The sequence below is a fragment of the Callorhinus ursinus genome, unplaced genomic scaffold (assembly GCF_003265705.2).
Source record: "Callorhinus ursinus isolate GAN/ISIS: 27379988/994484 unplaced genomic scaffold, GSC_fseal_2.0 scaffold15, whole genome shotgun sequence".
NCBI lineage: Eukaryota > Metazoa > Chordata > Mammalia > Carnivora > Otariidae > Callorhinus > Callorhinus ursinus.
The window spans coordinates 34296620-34323229 of NW_027397077.1; the positions used below are offsets into that span (position 1 = coordinate 34296620).

At 42.6% G+C, this 26610-nt stretch overlaps 1 protein-coding gene across 8 annotated transcripts in view; it reads left to right on the forward strand.

Moving 5' to 3' along the window:
• The window catches only part of ITPR1 (inositol 1,4,5-trisphosphate receptor type 1), a 322408-nt gene that overhangs the window by 7651 nt on the left and 288147 nt on the right, over positions 1-26610 (forward strand). For all 8 annotated transcript variants that reach the window (XM_073901575.1, XM_073901576.1, XM_073901579.1 and 5 more), the window contains exons 3-4: positions 9098-9205; positions 13361-13431. In XM_073901575.1, the coding sequence (XP_073757676.1) occupies positions 9114-9205; positions 13361-13431 (163 nt within the window). In that variant the 5' untranslated portion in view covers positions 9098-9113. The remainder of the gene's footprint in view (positions 1-9097; positions 9206-13360; positions 13432-26610) is intronic.

Sequence of the window (26610 nt, forward strand, 5' to 3'; positions counted from 1 at the left end):
AAAGTATTTCCAAAACGTAGTCAACACATCTTTTCCTTTTAAAAAAGGATTCTGAATGTACTCAAAACTTTTCACTTTGGTATCAGTTATAACCTTAGTATACTGGTGTCTTAATACAGTAGTACTCCCCAGATGAGCAGGTATGTTATTTTTGTCATTCTTGTTCTGCATCCATGTTTTTCATACTGTATGACAACCCATTATGAGGTCCTGAAATCAGTGTAGTGGGCCTCCATCAGCAGTTTTTTAATGAAGTAGAGGGGACTAGAGAACATCAAAGCATGTTATATGGATACTTGGAAGGAGCTGTGTACATTGCCACAAACTCTCCCATCCCCCAATTCTTTGTCTCTCTCACACACACAGTGAACACTGGGTTGTAAGTGTAGTGTATTTCTTACTGTGGGTTGCAGTCCAAAGTTTGAGAAACATTGTTTTACATCTTTATTCCTCCATTTGTGGTCATCAGACTAGCATCACGGGCTTCAACAGTGAGCTTGTTAGAAATGTAGACTCTGAGCCACCCAGACCCACTGAATCAGAACCTGCCTTTTAGCACAATCCCCATGGGATTCATGTGCACTCGAAAGTATGAGAACCTCTACACTGAACCCCCTGTGCTTTTTCAGTACTTGCCTCATTTTTATGGTTATTTTTTCCTGGCTGGCTCTCACCTGTCAAAACGGACCTTTGTACTTGCCCCTAGCAGGCTTTTCATTTTCAGTGAAGTGGAAAGATAGGCGAAGTCACCCACTGGAGGTGAGCATGTAGGCCTGACAGGACTCTCTTTGACAAGAATGAGAACTTTCATGCTTTCATTTAGGGACTCTCTTATTGTCAGTTTCAGATACAGGTAGAAACCAAATGGTACATGTAGAACCATCTTAAGGTTGGGAAGTCCCAGATATGGACAAGGCTGCGTTTTAACATGATGTTGTCAGACAGCGTCAGCAACTTAGGTTTTATAATGTTTTATGACCCTTCCAATTAGCAGAACTTGTGGACTGCTTGATAGAATGTTGCTCCTCAGAAAAAGATGGACATAAGAGAAAACATCACTAACCTCCAAGCTCCTTGTTTGTTTGCATTTCAGGAGGAGCTTTGTCTGGGAAGTGATTTTTGTTTTGCAGAAAAAGTTTCAAAACGTTACCATGTGCATATTTCTGAATGGAAAAAGCTGATACAACACCTACTCTTAGGGACGTTCATGGATTTGCCCTGGTGTATCTGTGCGTGTGACCATGTCTGCTTCTGTGTCTTTGCCCACATGCTTTCTGCCCTGCTGTCCCTATACTCACCCCATCTGTACCCACCTTGCCGAATACTTTTGTTCTCAACCTGAATGCCTCCTTCCTCTTCTGGAAAGCCTTTCCTGATCATTTGAAAATATTTGTGATTTGAAACTCCCCAGCACTTTATATCTCTTTTCCTCACGGGCCTTTTTTGATTTTTAACCTACAAATGCACCTGACAAATAGTTCTAAGTGTCCACCAAACATTTGTCGAATGAAGTTACTTATCTCCATGTTTTGTTTCCCTTTGAAGGATGTAGGCTGCTTCTCAGAAGAATCTAATATTTAATTAGATATTTCTTGAATTGGTGGTTTGCTTTGAAAAGCCCCTTTTGCTGTGGAGAGCGGAGTAAAGGCCGTGCGGACATGTGTCATGCAGCTCCTTTCCATAGCTTGGGAGATGTTGCTCAGAACAGTTCTTTGGAGGGCCTGAGGTGTGGGAAATTGTTGAGTGTTAATAAAAGGGAGCGGAGGTAATGATCAGGGAGTGAAACGAAGCTGCTCTCAGGTTGTAATGGTATTTGCCCTGCCGAACCGCAGGTTGGGGACTCCAGATGTCTGAGTGTTGACTGCCTCTTGGGGTGTGGGCAAAACATGTCACATCTGTGCTTCTGTTTCCTCCTCTGTAGAATAGGTATAAAAATACCTGCTTTGGGTCGTTGCTGCCAAGTTGTAGAATAATACATGCTTGCAAAAAGTCTTAGAAGTTAAAACAAAACAAAGCCTCTGTCCTAGAGGAGTGGTTCTCAAGCAGTGGGGTGATTTTGCCCTGCAGGGACTTTTGGCAATGTCTGGAGACTTTTTTGTCACAACCGAGGGAGAGTGGGTACTCCTGGCATCTAGTCGGTAGAGGTCAGGGATGCTGCTAAACATCCTGTGATACACAGGATGTGTCCTCCACAACAAGGAATTATCTGCCTCCAAATGTCAAACAGCCCTGAGGTTGAGAAACTCTGTCCTAGAGTGATTTTCCCAGACTGAGTGAGACTTTTCTCGCTCTCCAAGGATGTTAACCTAATTTGATTTGCTGGTTATTTTATTTTATTTTATTTTATTTTATTTTATTTATTTATTTATTTATTTATTTATTTATTTATTTATTTTTGTGGTTCAGGTTGTGAACAGAGGGGCGTCTCTTCAGACTGGGTCTGACTTTAACGTTTTAATAAAATAAATACCACTCCCCCTCTCCCTCATGCCCCAAGTACTGGCTTTGGTTTCTGGAGCCCTGTAGTCTATTAGCTTTGGCCAGTACATGGCTGTGTGGCCTACAAGAAGTCATTCGGGTTTTTTTGTTGTTGTTTGCTCTTTCCACCTATAAAATGAGGAATTTTAGCTAGATGATCTCTACCCACCAAATATAAAATTTTCTGACTGGCAACTTTGAGCTTTTGATTGGCTTCTCTTATGTTGGCCTTGGAGAATAGGAAACACGAGAGCACACATCAGAATTGACATCTTTTTTCTAAAATAACCATGTAGATGATGTACCTGTTTGGAGAATAGGTTATTTAGTGGGCATGTTTGTGAAAAGGCAAGTAGGTTTATCTTTGTGTGTGTATGTGTGTATATCTCTTGTGTGTCTAATGAGCAACAATTTTAAACTAGAGAATTGCCCTGAACTACAGGTTTACAGCTGCTGTTTCTGAGATGGTCATAGAGGGCCCTACTTAAGGTTGAAACTTCTGAGCTGGTAGTGACTTCCTTTGGGACTGTCTGAAAACGAAAGCAGAATGCAATTTTTCTATCCTCCGCGAGAAGCGCTTTTTGCAGTAGAATAAATTATCCCTTGATGGGGACACACTGCATTTCTGAGGACAATCTGACCAACCGCTAATTGAACAAGAAGGCAAGGAGGGGGCTGCACGTAAATGTGTATGGGGGTGGGGAGGGGGAAGCTGCCGGCCCCGGGTGGCCAACTCAAAAATACTGTGTTGCTCATCTTCGTTTCACAATAAAGATGATATCGTCAAGAGTCTTTGCTCAAAGGAAGTTCCAGAATTAACCATGAGAGTACCTAGTCACAGAAGCAGAGATGGTTGTAAAGAGAGAACCTCTTTCCTTGTCTTGGAAGAGTCATCTGCAAATGTAGTAGGTTTTCTCTTCCCTGTATTTACAGCCATATTTCCATATATGTACCTGGGCGAGGGCATCTTAAGGAGGCTTGTGCTCCTCTAGAAGGAGTGTCCTTGGCCTCCAGCCAGGAGATCCATCAAATGCCGGCAACTCTTCCTTTTTCTATGCATATTCTTGTTTTCCCCCTGAAAGGCCTTGTGGTTTGCCTGGCTTTGCCCTTGGGGGCTGCTTGCCCTGAAAGTGAAGTGCGGCTTTTTTGTGTTTGGTGGCAGCTGTGGCCCCCAGGGCTCATCCATGTTTTTGGGGGACCAGCTGCAGATGGCCTCCTGAATCTCTAGGCACTTTTAAGTCTTCGTGCACGAGCCCTCCCCTCTCTTTGCTGGCTAGCTTTAAAGGAAGGCTTTTGGTTTTATTCTTTTTCAACAATCATTTTTAAAGCAAGCAGCAATAAGACCAGCACTAAGTTTTTGGCAAAGGCCCTCTGTTTTTTTCGGAGGTGGAGGTGATGTGGCTACGCCAAGAAAGAACAGAGAAGGCTGATGGATTTCTACTGGCTATATTTTTTAGCAGAAGAATGACTTTCCAAGTGCACTGTGCTTTGAGGTCAAGTGGCAAAACTTACTGACTGAAGGGTAGACCCAGAGGGGGCTATGAAGGTGGGATTCAGTCATTCACTCTTCACCTGGCTGTACTTTGGGGGCCTGGGTCTTACTGGGAATAGTGGGGAGAACATTCTGCTGGAGTTGGCACCGATAAATTCAGATAAATATGTCTCACGGTGTGTCCCTTGTCTGTTATCCACTCATCGTGTGGACTTACTGGTTGATAGGGTTAATCCTCAACTAATGGTAAGCCCTCAAAAGTTTAGTAAGTTTAGTATTCACGAGAGTTGAAAATACAGCAAATTAGCCAATAAGAATAATCAGAGCAAACAAAAGTGTTTACAGTGTTTTACTTCCTAGGTGCTTCACAGCAAACAAAAGTGTTTACAGTGTTTTACTTCCTATGTGCTAAGTAAGCCCATTATTTTCTTTTACACATTTAATCCTCAACACAACTTTATGAGGCAAGCTCTCATGATCCCCATTCTGCAGATGAGGAAACTGAGTTCCAGAAAGAGTAAGTAATTTGGTCAAGGTTATAAACTTCCTGTCACACTTATAATAAAAGGCAGACTTTTTACCCTGGCTTGGGAAGTCCCACTGGCCCTGGTTTCTCTCTTCTCTGACCTTACCCTGCACTTTCTTCGTTTCACATTAATGCTCCAGACGTTGTGGCTGGCTTTCTGTTTCTTGAACTTGCCAAGTTCTTTTCTGCCGTAGGGCCTTTGTACTAGCTGCTGGCTCTGCCTAAAATGCTCTTCCACCTGATTTTTTTTGCATGACTGTCTCTGTCTTTCAGGTCTTAGCTTAAATATCTCAACTTGCACTCTCTGACTAGACAAAAGTTGTCACACGGTCATATCATCCAGTTTCAATTCTCTGCCCAGTACTTAACACTACCCGATTTGTCTTGCCTGTAAACAAACTCTCTCTCTGCCTCATGACAATATAGGCATCATGGGAACAGGGACCTTGACTGTCTTCTGTTTACTTATATCCTGCACACCTGGTCCAGGGATAGCACATAGTAGGTATTCAATGAATGTGTTGAATAAAAAGGCGGTTTCAAATCAGGGGGTCCTCTCTAAAGTCCTGCGTGTTGTATATTTTGTATTTTAATCTTGTCCAATTTTTCATATTAATGCAGTATGAGCCCTAAGCACACAGCCAGTGCCAACCCAAAACTTAAAATTTATAGTAGCATTTTTCAAACTTTTGGGTCTCAGGAACTCTTGACATGCTTAGAAATTACTGAGGACCCCAAAACTTCAGTTGATATGAGTTATAACAATCTGTATTTATCTTGTTAGAATTTAACACTGAGAAAATGAACACTGAGACAACACAAAAAAATACGCCAATCACACATTAATGTGGTAACATTTTTTTTAAAGGGGGGGAAGGGTGGAGGGAGAGGGAGAATCTTAAGCAGTTTCCACACCCAGCGCAGAGCCCGATGTGGGGTTTGAACTCAAGACCTGGAGATTGTGACCTGAGCTGAAACCAAGGGTTTACCTACTGAGCCACTCAGGTGCCCCAGTAACATTTTTTTTTAAATGAACAACAGCTGTATTTTCCAAAACAAAACAAAAAATTAGAGAGTGGCACTGTTTTACATTATTGCAAATTGCCGGCCATCTGGCTTAATGGAAGATAGCTGGAGTCATATATCACATACCTGTTTCTGCCTTCAGTCTTTGAGACCTCACATGTCCTGCAGCCTCTGGAAAACTCCATTGTCGTGTTGAGAGATGGAGTGAAAAGGTAAATAGAGTGTTGGTGTTATTATGAAAATAGTTAGGACTTTGAAGAACCTCTGAAAGGGTGTTGGGGTGTCATTGAGAGCTACTAGCTTACAGGATAGCGAGGTTATTTAAAAGGTGGGTGGTGGTATGGAACAGGTGAGAAATGGAGAAGTTGAAGGCTTAGGTAGCAGGATGTAATTGATTATCCCTAAGTCTGGATTTTGTTTAGAAATATATGCATGGGGATGCATTTAAGCTGTTTCTGGGGAAAAAAAGAAAAAGAAAAATTGCTTCCCAGCTAAAGCACCTCCTGAATTGCAAAGGACACTGAAAACTTGGAAGCTAGTGGTACTTGTCTTTTGTTCATCTTTTTCAGATGGGCAAGATTATACCAAGCATTCTAGAAGTTCTGCAGTGGGATGGGTCATTAAAAAATAATAAAGCGTGGGTTCTTCTCCATGTCTGAGAATAGTAGCTTCAAATATAACTCCCTTTATAGCTGTTACTCTACAACCCTTACTTAGTTCTCCTTGTAGCTTTTGGACTCGGATGGAGTTATGTCCTATAATAGAAATTAGATTGTTTCAGTGTTTTATTGGTCTCAGGTTCTATCACATCTGGTGTCAAAGACATCAAAGTGGAAGGCGTTAAAAATAGATGAGCTATACCCTGCTAGCCAACTGTTTAAGAAAGGCAAATGATTACATCCAGGCATCTGGGGAATATTTTGAATGTCTTGAGTGATGTATATAAGATTGTCAAAGCTCAGATAATTAGGTGGTCAGATGCTGGGGAGATTGGAGATCAGGGAAAGAACGGTGCACTGGGGCGGGGGACAGGCATGGGGGGGGCTTAGTTTCTGACACCAGTGCTTAGAAGGACCAAATTTAAGGGCAGTGTCAGTGGGGCTCACGCCCCCATTACAGCCCCAAGGGCCAGGTGGCTTCATCTTAAATAAAGGAGACTTGCTTCTGTGTGTCAATAAAAATCTTCCAATCAGAATATTTGGGTCCCTGGCTTTGGGGTCTATTACTTGGTATAAATAAAGCTTCTGATTCCCTTCCTTGCCTGTCTAGGATTATGTGATACCTTAGGTAACTTCGTGGTTAATGAAAGTGTTCTAATTTCGTCTCCTTTCAGGAGTTGCTAACTTTTAAATTCTGAATTGTGTGTAGGCGAGAATTGAGTTTTTTTTTTTTTTTTAGAAAAACAAATATAATGCAATTAGTTCAATGTGTACAGGAGAAATAGATGGGAAAAATTACAATAAGTGAGTTTTCTGCCACAGTCAAAGCTTTTAGCAAAAAGAAGAAAAAATTCAAAACCTGTCCCAAGGCTTAAAATGAATATACTTATTTTTCAGTGAGGCTGTGATTTAGCCTTTCTTAACACCAAAGTGGAAGAGGTTCTAAATATTGAATTATTTCTTGAAGAGGTTTCCACCTCACCCCCTCCCTTCCTCCCACAGGGGCCTGGTTTGATGTTAGAAATGAGAGTGGAGTTGAAGTCTGGTGGTCTTGGTGAGTTTGGGGGCCAAAAAGCAACAATACCTTGGATGACCTGTCCAAGTATCACTTACCTCCTAGGCTTACAGAGGATTGAAACCTTTCCGGGACTTGTGTTGATTTGTTTCCAACAGTGTCGACAAAGTAAGAAGCATATATCAAGTAGAAGAAGGACAAATTATGGACAGAAATGAGTGAAAGCTTTGGAGGAAGAAAAGTGAACATTTTCATTTCAGTCTCATACAAAAATGAGCATTTAGTAAGAGCCATGTATTGGGCTGAGTACTTTGTGGGGATTATTTCTTTTGCCCCTCACGATGACCCTGAGAGATAAGAAAAGTTCCCTCCTCCCCTTCTCTTTTAATCGGTTGATGGAGCTGAAGTTCAGAAAAGTTATGTCAGTTGCTTAAGCACATGAAGCTGGAATTCAGACTCAGGTGTTCTGAGTCTCTTACTAGCCTTTTTAAACACACACAGGCTGGTCAGTGGGGTAGGGGTACATGCTGCCAGCGACAGAAGTTAGATATTTTTTTCTGGCTCCCAAATTTCTCATAGAAATCTATTGAAAGTTCTAACAAAGCTCTATTCCCTATTTGCTCCAACAGTATAAACTTGGTTTTTGTTAGTTTTAGGGAAACAATCACCTAAAAATATTTTACCTTCTTTTAGGTAACAGATAAGATGACACAATTACTTTGGACCCAAATCTGCTTGTCATGTCCTAGGCACAATACAAGGCACTAGGATTCAGTAGGAAAGAAGAATTCGGCTGTCCAGTCCTCATGGTCTGACAGTCTAGTGGTGAAGACAAGTTAATAAGCAAACCAGTGAATAAGCAATTTTCGGACAGCGGTAGTGCCCTAGTGTAATGAGGGTACCATGTGGGGAAGAATGTCAGGCAGCAGTTACAGCTTGTCCAAAGGCACCTAGCACATTGGGGGATCTGGAGAAAGTTCATCGTGGCCAGAGTGTAGAAGGCAGATAGAGAGTACAGAGAGACGAGGAGGGGGAGGTAGGCAAGGACCAGATCATGAGGACTCCCAAAGAGATTTTGGAATGTTTTAAGCAGAGGCATGACATGGTCTGATGTATGTGTCTAAAAGATCATGCTGGGAAAAAAAAAAAAGATCATGTGGCTGTATGTGTAGATGTTTTGGTCCTTTCTAGGACTGCCCCTGACTAGCCATGTGTATTCCTGACCAGGGTTCTTACTGGGCCTACGCTGCAGCATTCTTGCCTGCATTGACATGGTTTGGACCAGGTGCTAAGATCCTTTCTCCTCCTGCAAATTTGGGTGAAGGAGAAGGAAAGAAATTGAAACAGCATTTGGATGAAGTGGGTACAATTGTTGAATTTTTGAAAGGCCACTAGAGCTTTGTGGTATTTGTTACTAGGTTTCCTTTTATTAATTTTGTGGCTTTGGTACCTCAGCACAGGCACTGCCAGACCCAAGTTATATACCAGGTGTTTCCTTCTGCCTTCACATTGCCTGAGGCAGATTGAGTATGTTAATGTTTTATAAGTCAGACTTTCCAACTCTTAATCACTGCAAGTTGTTGGCTGACTTCCCTGCAGTCTTTAGATTCACTATTCATTATCGAGGGTCCTCAATTTGTAGAATCGGATTTGGGTGTGGTTGTGTTAGAAACCAGCGTTATTGTGGTTGGAATATCCTGAAATAAATGATATATGGAAAAAAATGTTGTTGCATATGTCCTTGCTTGGCTCATTTAAGTGCCTGCCTGTCACATACTCATTTAAATTTGACTTTTAAGTAGGGCGCTTTGGAAAATTGAGCTAAGCCAACTCTCTGACTTTTTTTCCCCCTCTGAGCATTTCTTTCCCTCTAATAATGTTGCATATTTTACTTTGTCTAGGCTTTTCGAGAAAGACATGTCTGACAAGATGTCTAGTTTCCTGCATATTGGAGACATTTGTTCTCTGTACGCGGAAGGATCGACAAATGGATTTATTAGCACCTTGGGGTAAGAGCACCTGATTTCTTGTGTGGCAGGATTTCTTTAAGACCTCTTAATGCCAGCTTAAAAGCTGATTTTTCTGAGATAAGAATGTTAGCATTTGACTTTGGTTTTTCTAGGGGCAATTGGAATCATGATACCAAATCTCATGTTAGCCAGGTTTACCTCTGGCACAAAAATACTCTTTTCCTCTAAGTCCTGGAAGTACAATATCTCATTAATTAGGACTCTTGTAATTCAGAATTTATTATAATTTCCTATTCCTTATATAAGGGGGAAAGTACAGAGTATACGGGTTAAAATTTTAGTATTATTTTTTACAGACCCCAAAGAAGTGCTTTTTAGCTTTCATAAAAGCTCTTATTTTCACATGCTGACTTGTTTGTCATTTAAGCAAAGACCAGAACTTCTCCGATGCTTATCTCTCTTCTTTGAAGCAGAACCTTGCCTATTTTAAATTGCAGTGTGCATTTGAAAGTTACATATTCCACAAAGTTCTGTAAATCAGATTTTTGTTCTTTTGTGCTGTCTTCAATTTTTACCCAGCTTTTAAGAGAGTAAGTACATTCCACAATGTCTTTATTTGATTATCTTCTCCCTTCTCCTCCCGTTGTTGAGAAGAGGAAAGGAGAAGTGGAATAGCCCCAAAGGCAGAAAGAAGCAGAACGGAGAATCAAGATGGTTAACTCCAGAAGACATGTGAATGGTCTAGATTGTCTTTGTGTAGAAAGGAGGAGTTAGGCCCCGGGTGGAATTGTTGAATTTGGCAGGAACTGATCTCAAATGGGGGAAAGGAAAGCCAACACCTTCTCTAAGAACCTCATTCTTAGAGCAGCCAGAGCCTTTCTTTTAATCATAGCTATTACTTAAAGCATGCTTGGTCTCTGGTATTTGTGCAGAATGAGTACTCAGGCTCTCATTCAGGTCACTCCAGCCTCAAGGAGCAAATTATTTCAGATATAGAAGTATAGCTCAATTGGACCTCATTGTATAAAAATTTTGTTTTCAAAAGTCATCTGATAAAAAGCAGTCATCCCTGACTCTGTGATCCCCAAATCCAGTGACTGTTTCTCAGTCCTTACCTATTTTTTTTTTTTTTAACCTCTCAACACTAAGACCCACGCTTCATCATTTATCTTCCGTGGGTTTTGGCAAAGAGGTCCTTTGCTGCTTGTGCCTCTCTCATTGTCCCTTTTTACTTCTGGCTGATTCCTTCCTTTTTCTTTCCCTCATGTTGGAATCTTCCATCCTCTTCTTGTTCTTCAGCAGGTAAAGCAATGGTAATAAGTAGCAGGGGTCACCACTTCCACGAATCCTGTGGATGTTTACAGCACTGTGCTAAGGACTGTCCATACATAATGCCTTTAATTCCTAAACACATCTTTATAGTGAGCGCTATTCTCTTTATGGAGGCAAAAAACCTCGGAGCTTCAGAGAGGTGAGGTCACCTGCACAGGGTTTCACAGCTGTGAGCATTCCAGACTCCAGGACCAGTGCTTCTAACAGTTGACCTTGGCAGGGTAGACTTTCCATTCTCTACCTTTCCTGACTATCCGTCTCTGGTAAATTGGCTCACCACCCTCCTCACTGTCTGCCCACAGCTCTTATCTGGCTGCCTTGTTAAACCTCAGTCCCACCTTATGCCTCATCTTTTCTCTGTGGCCCCGATTTCTTGTAATAGTGCCATTGCCCCTCCAGTCCCCCAGGCTCACTTCCAGTCGATAGCTGAACCCACTTGTGGCAGCCCCTGAAGTCTTAATGCCACCGTCCCAACTTCATCCTCTTCTTCCAGAGCATCTGTTCTTAGAATTCCTATCAGGTACAAATTGTTTGCTTTATAAGAGTTTTCCTCAAGCATTATAAACAAATTATTGATAAGGTTCCCTCTCCCCCACCCTCCACTTTTTAACACGCAGATGGTCCATTTTGAATTTGGGGCTCTAATACTTACCTCAGATGAATATTTCTTTGGTTCAAAATGAACTTGGAAAATAAAGTTTGACCTTTTTCCTTTTAATATCTTTGACATTTATGGAGCACCAGTTGTGAATGACAGTTTTTGTGGAACTTGGCATCTAGCTCCCCAGCCACATTCCATTTGTATACATGACGATTACCTCCCCAGTGGCCTTATTGACTCCTTGAGCTTCAGAACCTGAGTCGGACCTTGGAGAGCCTGTGTGCGTGCACATGCAGTATCAGAGGTGTGCTTCTGAATCACGTGAGGAATGTGTTAAAAATAAAAGTTCTCAGGTCCCGTCCTGGAACACAGCTTTGATAGACCTGGGGTTGATGGGGACCTGGTATCAGTATATTTTATAAACAAAGTCTGAGGAACATCACCCTCCTTGAGACTCCTTGAGACCAACTCTTTAATTTTACAGATTAAGGAACTGAGACCAGGAGGAATGAAATAACAGTCATTGTCAAGCTGCTAGTAGGTAGCAAAGGGCCATCTACAATTCATTTGTCTTCTGGCCTAGACTGGGGCCCTTTCTCTTACCCCTTAACCCAGCCCTATATTGGATTCCAAGGCACTCTCCCACTTCATATACTATGTTAGATCTGGTAGCTTTACTATATTTACATCACAGGGGCTCCAGGTGAAGTTTTCTATGTACACATTCTGTTCTTGATTTTTCCATAAAAACTCAAGCCATTGACCACACTCTTCCTCTTCTTGATGGAGAGAGGTCTTGTGTCTTAGACCCAGAGGCAGCAAGTTGCTGGTGGGCTACTCTGGCCGTTTTGATTCACCTACCATATAGATAACTGAGCACCTTGCCTGGGCAGGAAAATGTACTAGCCGTGGGCATCTTTTGGGCCACAAATGCAGGCACCTCTCTGCCCCTAGGAAGCTCTTAGCCTACTGCACCATTGTGCTTCATTCAATGAGGTGAGGAGAGGCAGGGAATGCTGGCTCCAGGAAAGGCTCAGTAGGAGGGCCTTCGTGGAGAAGATGGGGGCCCTGAGTAAGTCTTGAAAGACAGGCCAGACTTTAGGAGGTGAAATGGAATTTTGGAGGAAGGGGCAGTAAGAGTAAAGGCAAACTATTTAATGGTGCCTTGCCTTTGGGATAAGGAGCAGCACAGACTAATGGAAGAAACCCCAGAAAACCATAGTATATTAGTTGTCAGCAAGTTCTGTGGTCACTTGGCAAATGACCAATACATGGTTTTAGGAACTTGGATAAGTCACTTAAACTTCTCAGCCTCTGGACACCTGGGTGGCTCAGTCAGTTAAGTGTCTGCCTTCAGCTGAGGTCATGATCCCAGGGTCCTAGGATCGAGTCCCACATCGGGCTCCTTGCCCGGCCAAGAGCCTGCTTCTCCCTCTGCCTGCTGCTCCCCCTGCTTGTGCTCTCTCTCTCTCTCTGACAAATGAATAAATAAAATCTTAACAAAAATAAATAAACTTCTCAGCCTCAATTTCCTCATCTGTTCAAAAAACACATTATTTTAAATCTGTTCTTCTAAAAGAATTGTACACGTTAGTTTGGTCAGTCTACACTTCTAAATATTGGGTCTGTATATAAGTTGGGGCTGGTTATTTATTTATAACTTTTTGCACTTTCCCCACCTCCATTTCGATTTCCAGTAATTCCATATGATTCTCTCTGCCGGCAGCTTCTCAGATGGCCTCAGGCACAGTTAGTTCCTGGCTGTGTTTTGTTCTTCTTTCTCTTATAGCCCTTAGGGTATATTCTCTTTATTAATTTGCTTTTGTGGCTCTTGCACTATCCTTGAGCTCCCTCAGGGCGGGGCCTGGTTCATATTCATCCTCACACTGCAGGGCCCAGCACTGTGCCTGGCACCAAATGGACCCCTCAGCTACCATGAGCTGAATGCGTTCATCCCTTGCTACGCCTCCCGACTTCAACATTTTTGCATGTTTTGCTCAAATCCATCATGGATGTGGTTAAGGGAAAAGAGCCACAGAAAACAGTAGGTTAATATGTGCATTGCAGAAGCAGAACCTGGGCTTTTGGATTAGGTTTAGCTCCCTGCATGGGAAACCTGTAGTATAAACAGCCCCCCGGTAGGAAAACATGGTCATCTAAGTTTTGTACAGGAACAGCACTGAATGTTCAATTTTTGCAGAGTGCTTAGGTTTTGTTTCCTTAAACTTGGCTTGATACAGCATTTATCCTTGTCTTCACAGCCTGGTTGATGATCGTTGCGTTGTACAGCCAGAAGCCGGGGACCTTAATAATCCACCCAAGAAATTCAGAGGTAAGTTGATGACCTTGGAGTGGGCACCTCCCTCATTTGAAAATTCATCAGATGTGTTGCTGTGTGTGTGTGTGTGTGTGTGTGTGTGTTTAATAAGCAATTGTAGGTTTGTTTACTTGTAGTTTTTAAAGTATGATTTCAATTCCAAGCTTTGTGACCTTTTGAAAATGTATAAATAAGTTCAGTGTCAAGATTGGAATGGCTTTTATTAGAGCCTTTTTCTGTATATTGCACACATGTTGATCAGTGCAAATTCAGCTTAAAGCCTTACACTTGTGCAACTATGTCTTAAACAAATAGGATTTATGGATCTCGTCACAAGGAACATGTGTTATTGCAGCGGATCTTACTTTGCCTTTGGGGGCTCTGGTATTCTTAGATGCTTCAACCTGGAGGGAGAAGGTGTCGGTTATTGCCCTTAGTTTTTGTTAAAAGACCTATGCAGGATAGCCTTCCTACCAGTAGCTTCCCATTACTGGCTTTCTTTTTAGGCCTCTTATATTTGGTATCTTCCTCTGAAGGTAGCTTTAGTTTATTCCAGAAGGTGCTTAAAATATAGTTGGGATGTTAAGATGTTAAACAATTTTTCTTCTTTGCTTTTGTGGTTCATAGTTCTCAACTCCAGCTGCATAGGAGAATTACCTGAGAGAGATTTAAAATTAAACAGATACTCAGGGCCCCACTCCAGACCAATCAAATGAATCTCTCAAGGTATGGGCCTGGGCACTGGCATTTGTTTTTTAAGCTTGCCAAGTGATTTTTTTTTTTTTTTAATATTGAGTTGGGGTTGAGAACCCATTAGGTTAGTATTTGACTCATGGCCTCAGTCCCAACGGGCTCAAAACTTGCCATTTTTAGGTTACATCATTTGAGTGAAAAGTTCTTACTATTAGTTGATGTAGAAACTGTTTGACTTTTTTGGATAAAAGCTAAAGGAATTAGAATAAAATAGAAGGCAGACGTTCAGATGGAGAGAAGCCATTTAGAAGATGTTTGGTGTTGAACTGCATCCAGTTGGCATGAGACTATCAAGAGAATATTTTCACCTGGGAGGTGGTGAGGGGGACTGTTGAAGAAGAAAAGTGTTGCCGTAAGCCCTGTGCCACAGGATCCTGAGCAGCTGTGGCCCCTGCGACCTTTTCTTTCCTATCCTTCCTCCGTGGCTTTTTCCAGAACGGAATCCTGAATGCAGCAGAAATCAAAGATTTGATCTAATAATCATAATCCAGGCAGTTACTTACAGAATTAATTCTCTACACTGAATGATAAAATATGCCTCAGTTTATCTTTTTAACAGGGCCAAGATCAGTAGACTCTGTGCCAGGCGCTGTGCTAAGGGTTCTGCGTACATTTTTAGCTCATGGGTTCGTCTGTCCACCCTGTGAGGGGATTGAAGTCCTCAAAGGTTGAGGTTAAGTGTCTTGTCTGAGGTCACACAGCTGGTGATGGATGGAGTAGGAGCTGTAGGTCTCAACTTTGGCTAACATCACCTGGGGGACTTGGAAAAATACTGATGTTGAAGTTCCAACCTCAAGGATGGTCATTTAATTTGGCATTGATGGTTTCCTTTCTTTTTTTTTTTTTTAAAGCTTCCCAGGTGATTTTCCTGTATGGCCAAGGTTAAGCACCACTGCTAATAGAGCCTGGGCTATAAACTCCTGGCTTTATTACTTGGGGGTGAGCTGGTTGGAGTGTGGCTTATGCAGCTGGAGCCAAGTGGAAGGTGCTCATTGCTTGGATTCAATGTGAGCTTTTATCCCATTCTGCTCACAGGCTTGCTAGCTGTGAAAGGAACCTGGGAAAGATGTTCATGCCCTGTACAAAGTGAACTAGTGGTTATTTGAATACAGGGTTTAGAATGTTAAAATAAATAGGACCATAGCCAGGGGAAGTCAGAAGACATACATATTTTCCTGGCACTAGGGCCAAAGTGCCTGGTGCTTCGATAGATATCTGGTAGCTGATTGAAGGGACTGTTTTTGAGATAAAAGTGACAGTCTGATAGAGGCCATTTGGAAAGAACCAAACTTTGTTTATGGCCCAGCCTGGTTCTATAGGTGATCACATGACAGTGACCTGATATATGTTGACTGCTTTTCCTCATAAATTAAAAATAAAGGTTTCTAGGTTGGGAGGTGCTTTGCACTTCTGGGAAAATCTGTTCCAAACAAGCCCTGCTGCAGGCTTTGCAAATGTAGGTCAGGACTGCCTAGATTCCTCATGCTGCACCCAAGGCCCTTGGCATGCAGGTGAGGGGCCCAGGCAGAGGGCCTCGGAGATCTCCCCCTTGGAATTTGGGCAATGAGGATTTAAACACTTTCCAAAGCAGCCCTTCAGTTCTAGTACAGCATTCTTTGAAAAAAAAAAAAAAAATTTTTTTTCTTTTTTTTTCCTAAAATGAAGAAACCGATTTCTCTTTTGGAAGTGATTATTGCCTTTCCAAATACAAGTGTATTTTGAAGTTGAAGTAATTTTGATATTTAGAAATTGTGCATAGGGCAGTTGGACAATTTGGAGGCGTTTCTAGTCCATTTCCTTGCCGTGCCATTACACCCTGGAGTTTAACAAACACATATGGAAAAGTGAGATGCTGGCAAGCAGCCGGCTAGGATGATGGAGTCTTTATCTGAGCAATCAGCAGAGCTAGTCATTTGGATTTGTTGTTGCTTCCATTGTTTCCTTGCCAACTTATTTCCTATATTGAGAACCATCATAACCTGTTCTTAAGTAAATGGAAACCAAAGGCCTATTTATGTAATGCTCATAGGGAGCTATGCTCCTGACTTGGGGTTTTTTAATTTTGTGAGCTCCTCTTGAAACCTTCCACCCTTGTGAATAGCATAGGCCCTAGGATCAGGCTTTCTGGGTTCAAATCCAAGTTCTTAGCTGTGTGACCCTGGACAAATTGCTTAACCTCTATGAAGCTTGGTTTTCTCATCTGTAAAATGGGAGGTGATATTAGTCACTACCTCATAAGGTTACTGGGAAGATGAAATGTGTTTCAAATTCAGTACTGAGGGAGCCTGGCCTTTGGTTCAGGGCCCAGTAAGCCTTAGTTAGTCCTATCTTTTCATTCCCAGTACTTAGCACAGAGGCTCGCACTCCTAAATGGTGGCAGAAGGGAATCCTATACACGAATCCTTTAATGACATGAGAATAGTGTTCCTCATTTTTGTGTCTAAATGCTTTTGTGAGTAGGGGTGTGCATGGGGACCCAATGGCCTGGATTTGAGTCCCAGTGTTCCCATATACAAGCTAAGTGGCCTTGATAGATTAATTTTTCTGGGCTTGTTTCCTTACCTATAAAATGGGTGGGAGGGAAGAATTCCTTCCCTGTGAGGTAATAGGATTGAAGATGATATGGCCAAAGAACCAAATAGAGTATGTGGTTGGTACACAAGATCTGGTCAGTAACTGGTAGCTGTTACTTTCCCCAGTAGATGCAAAAGAGTTAAAATCTTGAACATGCTTCTTTCTGATGGGTAAAAGTACATTACCGAGTGAATTGTTGTTGTTGTTATTGTTGTTTTTTTTTTGGTGATTCCCTTGAATGTATCTTCTGCCCCAGACTTCATCTATAGGAAGGAAAGACTGGGTGCCTATCTGGTTCACTTAAGCCGAGACCTCCTTCATTGTCTACATGAATTTTGGTCAATGGCCCCTGTCCTCTAGGTGATGAGAAGAGCAGCGATGTAGACGAATTCAGTCACTTTAGTCCTTTAGCTAATGTGGTACCATTTGGAAGCACCAGTGTCCATGGCAGGTAAGACAAAATCTCTCTTCTCCCTGATTTGTGCTGGCTTTGCTCATAATCTTGAAAGAAAAAGGAAGAGAGAGATCAGATTGAAACCAGCAATAGAAACTTTGTGGTTATGGAATTCTTTCTCTAGGTGACATTTTCCTTTTCCACCCCCAGCTGTCCCTTCCCCCTTCTAAATATAACGGCGTCTTCTATAAAGAAAAGAAGGAAATTAACTACCAGTCTTGCTTTGATCCCAGAACCTTTACTGTTTTAAATGTGACTTCCAGGGGTGTTGGAGGAGAAACAAGGCCTGGGGCTCTCGGGAAATAAGATAGGCATTGGTGTTGAACATGCCATTTATTGGGTAATCTGCTTTTTCAGATTGGGGCAATGGTCAAGTTCTTACCCGCAAAACTTCATCTTCTCCATTTAGTTCAGGAGGTCAATCTTGCCCCCAGTGTTTTTTTTTTTTTTTTTTGTTGTTGTTGTTGTTGTTGTTGTTATCTTGGGCAGATGCTACCATATCAATGTGAGCAAAGAGTGAGAAGTTTTTAGCCTTGCAGGAACCCCTTAGTTTTCAGAAGAAAAGTTGTTTGCAAGGAAACTCAGCTTAATGTAGGGAGAAGTTTGGGCAGGGAAAGGTGAGAAGAAAGGACGCATTCTGAGATCATTCCATGGTTTATATGAATTGGGGCAGAGGTCAGAGATTAGGCCGAGAGTGTGGATGTTCTAGGTAAGTATTTTCCTTGTCTTGTGTCTCTCTCTTCCGCCAGTCAAGTTGCTTTCAAGCAAAATAACCCGCTCAGCTAATGTGTTGTGAAAATGGGTGTTCAGCTCAGGCGACACTGAAGCCCTGCTGTGCCCCAGCTGTTGGCCTTGCTATGAGGGGACAAGATGAGTTACATAGTCCCTCTTGCTTTCAGGAGTCTTAGGGTTTTATGGAGAAACAGACCCACATTATAAATAATAGTAGCCAACATGAATAGAGCATTTACTTTGTGCTGAACACTTCCCATGGATTATCTCTTTTAATCCATGTAACCTACCCATGAGGTATAGCTACTGATGTTTCCGTTATGCAGATGAGGAAATGAGTATTCTAAGAAATTGAGTAACTTGCCCATAGTTAGTGGAATGTCACCTAGAATGATTATCATTCATTCCCCAAACATTATCAGACACCTCCCGTGTGTCAGCTCTTTATAGTCGAGGGAAGAAAGATACATTCTCATGGAAGTCAATGCCAGTGCACACTTAACATCTTTAAGGAACTTGTTTAGAGTAAATTGTTGTTCACACTGCAGCTGTTTATATGCAAGTAGAGGCAAAGCACATGAAATATCTTTGAACAAAGTGTAAAATTGCCCCTCCAGTCTATAGTTTGCTGGGGCAAAGTGGATGATGATGCTTCTCATGTTCATTCTCTGGTTTAGCTCTGCAGCACCTCCTCAGCCCAGGGTGCCTGATGCCATTTTGGCTGGTAAGTGTTGAGCATCTGGCTCAGTGTCTTATGACATGTGAGACAGTGAGGCCAGAACCCTCTTCCAAAGGCCCGGGCACAGTGCTTTTACTCCTCTGTGCCCTGTGGGCCCTTTTCCACACAAAGCACAAGGGTTTCTTCAAGCTGTGAACCCTGTCACCTCCAGTCTCTAAATGAAACTGGGCCAAGTTACTACTTTTCTTCTATCTGCTGAAGCTCTTAACTTGGATTTAGGACCATTTGAATGAGGAAGAAAGCCAAATGGGAAGGTGAAAGTGCTGGATCCTTTCGACTTAATGCGTTTTTAACTACCACCAGGACAGTCTGTGGGATATGCAGCATGTTACCTACAACTTGAGTCCTGTTTGTAGTGGGAATGAAGGTCTGGGCTGGTATAACCCCGTCTCTGGGTATCTCCAAGTTGACTGGCAACTCCTGATTGCTCAGCAAGTGTCCCGCTTAAAACAATGACAGCCTGGAATCACAGTCTTGGGATGATCCTGGGAAGAAGAGTATGTTGCTTGGCTACAACAAACCACTCTTGGGCCTAAAGCCCTTGTGCCCTTGTCACTTTTACTGTGATTTTCCTCAGTCCCAGAGGGCTTGCTCTACGTCAGCCCACCTATTAGGGGGCTTGTGGACTGACTTAGGACGTCTTGGTTGAGAGAAAGACGTTTCGCATCTCAGGCAAGCTCTTGCACCCCCCCCAGCAGCTTTGAAAGGGGCCTCAAATAAGAATGGCATTTTTCATGGTTGGGGGGATAAGAAGTATTTGAGTACCTGCGGTCTACTTACCTGATCATTGTCTTGCTTGTGTTTCAGTTGAGGTAGGCAGTGGTTCTTAGCCCATGTGGGAAAACTGCTAAGGCTGGGGTAAAGAGCACCATCTGACCTGAGAGTCACTGTCAGCCCAGTTTCTGCGGGCAGCTGCTGTGATACCTTGGGGGAGTCATGCCATCTCTCCAGGCCTCAGTTTCCCTATCTGTTAAGTGGAATATAGGCGAAGTAACTTCCAAGATCTCTTCCAGCTTGAAGCTTTGTGACCGGTGCCAGAAACAGGCCAGTTAACATTTCACAAGAAGGCATTGATGTTCAGGAGTCTTGTGCTGTCCTTGTGCTTATTTCTTTGGGGTTGCAGATCTTCTCAGTTGTCGGTCAAGATAAGACAAATGGATGGAAACAGCCAGGCCTTACTCTGGGGCCAGATGGGGACACAGCCAGGTCTTGGGTTGCAAAGTTCTTTGGACTAGGGTGACCATAACAAACTCACTGGTTTAGCTTTCAAACCACCCTCCTTTGCTGCACATTGTCTTTATTGTTGCTAGGCAACATTCTTTTTTTTTTTCTTTTGGCAACGCATCGAAGGAATGAGCCCATATCTTAGTTTTAAGTACCCACATGCAAAGGGGAGGACCTAACTTAAAATTTGTTTGTTCTTTTGATTCTAATCCATGACTGGCCTCTCACAGTGGGGGTAAAGGAGTTAGTTTCTGCTTGTCTTGTTAAATAAGGCAGAAAAATCCGTCTGTTTTAGGTGCTTGTTAAGGATACGCTTTGAGGCATATTGAAGGTTTTATGTGTGCATGCGCATGCGTGCAGTTGCTTTGTAGAAAGTCTCTTTTAACTTTGTGTTCACAAAATCAATTCAAATTTAATAAAAAGATTAGTAGGTTTTTTATAATCGTCATTTCAGATTTACCAGCTTATCTCAATCTTGCACCAACAGACTCCATTTAAAGGGAACAACACTGTAATTTAAATCCATTCCCAGGCAACATAGAATGCTCACAGTGTGTCACACATTCACTGGGCTGATGCCTGCTGCTTGATTATGCTGGAGTCCCACACACTGCCGCATGTGTCCCTCACTGGATTTCTGCCTACTTGCTCAAAGCTTTGAGATGCATCTCTGAAGGCTCTGGGCATCCTACACACATGGGCACAAGAGAGCTTCTGCTTACTCGGATGCCTTGGATAGCTTCCTTTGTGAATATCAGAGCCACCCATGGAAGTTAGGCCCCAGACCCCTGTTCTGTAATTCATTTACCAGTGATAATTCATTTGCTAATGGAGAACAGTTTTCAGCTTCAATGCCTAAAATACTTCCAGTGCAATGGGTACTTTTACTTTGTCATCTAATTGAGTCTCAGTATTGCTGTCGTGGCTTCCTCCATTGGGATGGCAAGCAAGTGTAATGGGGTCATATTATCAGACTGTTCTGTGGTTCTCTGGAAAGGAGAACACTGGTTGATTAAAGACTTTTTCTTTAGGCAAAGGCTTTTATAATCCTGTCTTCAGAACATTGATGAAGATATGTGGTGAATCACTTGAGCTTAAGATAACTTTCATTTTTTTTTTGATGGGTATGGAAATTAGATTTAATCTCCTGGGGTCCAAGAGCAATTCTGTGTCAAAATTGGGATTGGGACACAGCCTGGGTTTCCACACGCCCTGTCTTTTAGGCTAGATAGCTGTGTTTGGGCCATAGATTAAAAAAGTAGTATTATTTATTATTTGCCCATTACCTTGTGTTTTCTGTTTTCTATAAATAATAGTGAATATCTTATATAGTGCATATATACATCAAGTAATCTGTTTAATTTGTATAGTTACCTTTGTATACATTAATGTGTTTAACCCCATAAGACAGCCATAGTTAACCTCCTTCTATAGATAAGGGATCTGAAGGCCAAAATGTTGAATATTTGATGCAGGATTACATAAGTAGAAATGGTAGAGCCAGGCTTTGAACCCAGATACTCTGATATCAGAAAACCTCCTAATACCTACTAAAACTGCTTTTATTTATTTATTTATTTATTTATTTATTTATTTTAAATAATTTTTTTTATTTATTTATTTGACAGAGAGAGAGAGCACAAGCAGGGGGAACAGCAGAGGGAGAAGGAGAAGCAGGCTCTCCGCTGAGCAGGGAGCCCAATGTGGGGCTCTATCCCAGGACCCTGGGATAATCACCTGAGCCAAAGGCAGACGCTTAACGATTGAGCCACCCAGGTGCCCCTAAAACTGCTTTTAGAAGGGGACTGGTCTTCACCTATTCCTTCACTAGGTTGCTGATTTCTTACTCCATTTCCTCGTTTACTACCCCAAAATAAGTCCTTCTGAGATGCACTGACATGGGAGTGAATATATACTAGAGGCATGAACTGCCTGCCTGCTTACCAACCTGGAGTATGGTGTTTACACAGCTGTTTGCTATTTTTGTCTCCATAGCTAGATTTGGGGGCACCTGAAGGGACCAGATCTTACCCTGCACTCTTGGCCCAGGGCCTGGTGTAATGTTGGTCCTTAGTTAAAAGCTGATTGGGAAGGAATTCATGTTTTTTCTGTAAAGGTTTTCAGTTTGCCCATTGCTACTAGTGTTTCTGCTGGTGACCTTTTATGTCAACAACTGACTTTTTAACATGGATGCTGTTTTATTGTCTCTTTCCACATTACCCAAGTCTGGCACTTCTGAAAAGATTTTTTATAGTTGATTTGTCTTCTCCCTGGAATAGTGGACTGGACTTATCCTCTGAGTGTGCCTTCTCTTTAACTCCCATTGTTGGATCTCTCTTCTCTCTCCGATGCCTATAGTTTTGAGATTCCTTGTCTTCACTAAATTCATGATCATGAAAAACATATCTTGGTTAAAGACCTTCTCTTTGGTGCCTAGCCTCCTGGTAGGCCCATGGCATGCTTTTGCTTTTGACTGTTGGAGCATCCCTGTGGTGTGGGTGGTGGTATTATCCCCATTTATATTATTATTATCCCCATTACAGTTGGGGACCCCGAACCCAGAAAGGGTCAGTCACCAAGCTAGACTCAGAATTTGAACCCACATCTGGAGGGCTGCAGAGTCTCCAGGGAACCACTCTAGTAGATGAATAGAGCTGCGCTGCTTAGGAAACATTTGGGGTCTCTTACCAAGTCCTGGGTTCCACATTTAAGGGGCATATTGCTCAGTGGGAATAAAACTCAAGGAGGGGTAACCAGGAGGATGGATCACAAAACGATTGCATTCAAGTTGTATGAGGAGTGATGGAGAGAACTTAAAAGACATTTTAGGCCAGCTGGAACATCTCTCACTTAAGTTCCTTCACTAGCCTCCTTGCTGGTTTCTGCATTTCCCTCTTTGCCTCCTTTGTGTGCCTAAGTGTGGGCCCCCCCTCTGACCCACCATTCACTGCAGCCACAGGAATCAATGCAGATCTGATGATGTCACTGGCTGGGTGGAGCCCCGGGCTGTTCCCTAGTTGTGCTTAGGATACACGACATACTTCCAGGGTTCACAGGACCCTGCATGAGTCACTCTGCTTACCTCTCGGCCTCATCTGCAGTCCCACGCCACGTCCTGTGGTCCCACCAGACTGATTGATTTCTTCCTGGCAGTCACTGTGCTTGCTCTACACTCTGGGCCTTTGCATGCCCTTTTTCTTCTTGCTGAAGTGATCTCCCCCTCTCTGTCGTTCTTTCTGGGACCCCTGGTCTCCCTGATGTCTACCCATCCTTCAAACCTCAAACATCCCCTCTGGACTATCTTCGCCAACCCCTTGTGTGCAGATAAGCTGTTCCTCCTTTTCAAAGACTGAAACCAGACTGCTTGGGTTTGACTCTTTTGGCTCTGCATTTTGCTGGTCATGTCACCGTGGACCCATTACTTAGCCTCTCAGTACCTCTATTTCTTCGTCTTGAAAATGGGGATATGACTGTATGTGCCTCACAGTGTTTTTGTGAGGACCAAAGGAGCTAATCTGGGTGAAGTACTTAAAGGAGCTCCTGGCCCCTATTACCTGCTATGAAACTGTTTGCTCTTATGGCTGGTTTATGACCTTACTCTTACCCAACTCAGCTAACTGTGAGGTCAGAAACCAGGCCTGTCTTCCCTAAGGCTTAGCACAGGTCCTGGATTATAGTAGGCTCTTAGGTATTTGTAGAATGAATGAACAGAGCCCTCTAAGGCATTGCTTCTGAAACGAATGTGTATAGAACCCACCTGGGGATCTTGTTAAAAACGGAGATTCCCATTCTGTAGGTCGGGTGAGGCCTGAGATTCTGGTGTTTCTGACAAGCTGCCATACTCTCGTAAGGCTCTAAGGACCAGCTGTCAGTCTTCCCTTACTTTAGGGCTGTCATATGGAAGATGGAGGTCCTGAGCCCAGAACAATGGAGAATTAGGGTCAGCAGATAAAAGTGACCGGAGGCAGAGTTTCAGATTTAAGGAACTTGATTCTAAGTGCCAAGCTATTGCTCAGAGAAGAGGCCTGCTTCAACTAATTGAGTTTCCTCTCATTCAAAGGAGACTAGCCATTTGTCAGGGATTTTGAAGAGGGAATTTCAGCTTGGGGACAGAGGTTAGGTAGACGATCCCATTTAACCATAAGTGTCTTTTTTCCCACCAAAGGACCCAGCTGTTTCTTCTGTTTTTGCTCTCTGTGGAAGCCTTGTGGTTGGGGGCACTGGGTCAGCAAACAGCTGGGGAGAGAACAGATACACGCTCCAAATGAGAACCTCTCAGGGATCCAAATGTGTTCAGTCTAACCAACAGAGAACACTGCAAAGTAGTGGAAAGATGGAATTATTGAATATTGGAAAAGGTGAATGAATATAAAAAAACCCTGAGTCAAGCTCCTGCTGAGTCTAGTTTTGATGAGCATGTTAGGTATACTGGGGAGGCCATGGAGCATGGGGGTTAAGAGGGTTGGCTTTGGAATCAGATGTGCAGTCAGGTACCTACACCCTACTCCTTAATTAGCTGTGTGACCATGGGCAAATTACTTAATCTCTCTAAACCTTATTTCTCCAATTGGTAACTATGGTTAATAATAGTATGGAACTGATTGGATTGTTTTAGGGTGCGGTGGTGCACAGTTAGCCACACGCTGAGCACAAGCTAAGCAGTCAGTAAGTAGTAATTGAGGAGCTGTCATGAGTAAATCTGCAATTAGCAGCTCTCAGCAGCAGCTTCTCTTAGGAAGATCAAACACAGCCCTTGCCGTCTTGTATAACACTGATGTCTGTTGTAATATTTCGGTATGGGGATTACACAAAGGTATCCATAGCCACACTTTATAACCTTTCTGAATGTCTTAGATTTTATGGAGTGCGCCTCATAATCAAGAGGGAGCTCTAGAGCTTGTGGCTTTTTGAAGAGAAGCCATCAGGCCTTTTTTTCTATGTGCACAAGGCTTGATCAGAGCCTCTGTTACTGATGGAGCATTTGCTCCAGATGGTAATCCTGCCTTATGTATAAAATTACAAGCCTAGCTGGGACAGGAAGTTGTGTTTATCTTAACCCAAGCAGCAGGCATTCCAGCCACTCTTGACAGACAGGAGGAAGATATTGCCAATCTGCTGTTTTCCTGAAAACCCTGCACCCCCACCCCCTGTGTGTTTGTTTTAAGTTTGGAGGGAGGGGTTCTTGCCAGTCAGTCTACAGAGGGACATTCTCCCTGGCTTTGAGGACAGTTGAACTCCAAAGAGAAGGGATGTCCACTGGCTGTTTTCTTGGTCATATCAGCCAATGCAGAGGCACCTCTCTCCAAGGCGAGAGGCCAGCATGGCTCCACTTGAAGGCAAAAATTGTGCTTGTGTCCATGGGCACTGGTTTGGGGAGATAAGTGGAGAGTGGCTGCAGGTATGGGGAGAAGAATTTGTCCCTTCAAAGAGTCCATCGTTTTTCTTTTATACAGCAATAGCTGGAGGTCCGTGCAGGAAAAACTCCAATTTGAGCAGTTGTAATAATTGAGAAAATGAATTGGGCAATTATTCCTCTTTTTGAAATTTTAAAAGTTCCTTTTTTTTCATCTGGTATTTTTCCGGGTACATTTGAGTTCCAATTTGGGTACTTCTGAAATGTCTTGATGTTTTGTGCTGCTAAAATTATATGTGTCTAAAAATGTTATCAGTGATGACACTTCTATATAAGCTCACTTGGACTTATGCTAGAAAATTTCTTTGACTGAGGTCCTCCCCCCCCTCCCCCCTGCCCAAATCATTCCCAGGAACATAGCATGTCAGGTAGAACCAGGAAATAGAATAATCCAGCCCAGGTCTAGCCATCTAGTGGAGGCCTGCTCTTGAGAACTTTGCTTCAGTTTTGTCGACAAAGAATACTGGGGTTTTGTTGCCATAGTTTCAGTGAAAAATTTGACCTTAGCTACAATAACATACAGTTAGAAAGAACTAGCTAATCGGTTTTCTAAAATTAGTGTTCTCTAGTACATAAACCAGTAGGAACAGAGTATTTAATTAAATATTATACAAGAATATAAAAGCCCAAGGGAATGCAGTCCCTTGATCTGGGCAGGGGGAGGGAGGAAACCCCTAATCGTCCTTTACTGCTCTCTTGTAAGCTAGAAGAACTTTTCCTTTTTTCTTTTTTTTTTTTTTTGTTAGCTTTGACTTTATTTTCAGATCTGTCAGGGACGAATATATAAAGCTTGTTGAAAGTGCAAAACAGAACATTCAACATCATTTCCAGTTGTCCCCTACAGGGTACAGACTAACAAGGCAAGATGGGAAAATGATGTTGGCCGGGACGCTGACAAGGATACTTGTTGGTGATCTCGTAGCGAGCTTGGTGAGAAGGAGAGGCATTTGAAAGTTATTTCCTGTCTGAAATCTGGGTCTTTTTGAACATATAGGTTCTAGATTCTTGCCCCTCTGAACGCTTAATGTGTGAATAAGGAAAAACGCCTCCTTTTTGGCCCCTTATCCCGAGTTCTGAGTACAATTATGTTCTCCTTCCTTCAACCCCATGGGTCCATCAAGTCACTGAGCACTGATTTAGCTCCCAAGCAATGATCTGCATGTAGATTATATAAAATTTGGCTTCTTCTCACCTGCCTATTAAGAACCCCTGCAGTGGCTCATCTTTTTGATGACAGCTCAAAATGTTACCAATATTGGGCCATCCCAGAAAGTTGTGGTACCATTTCTTGAATGAGGTAGGTTT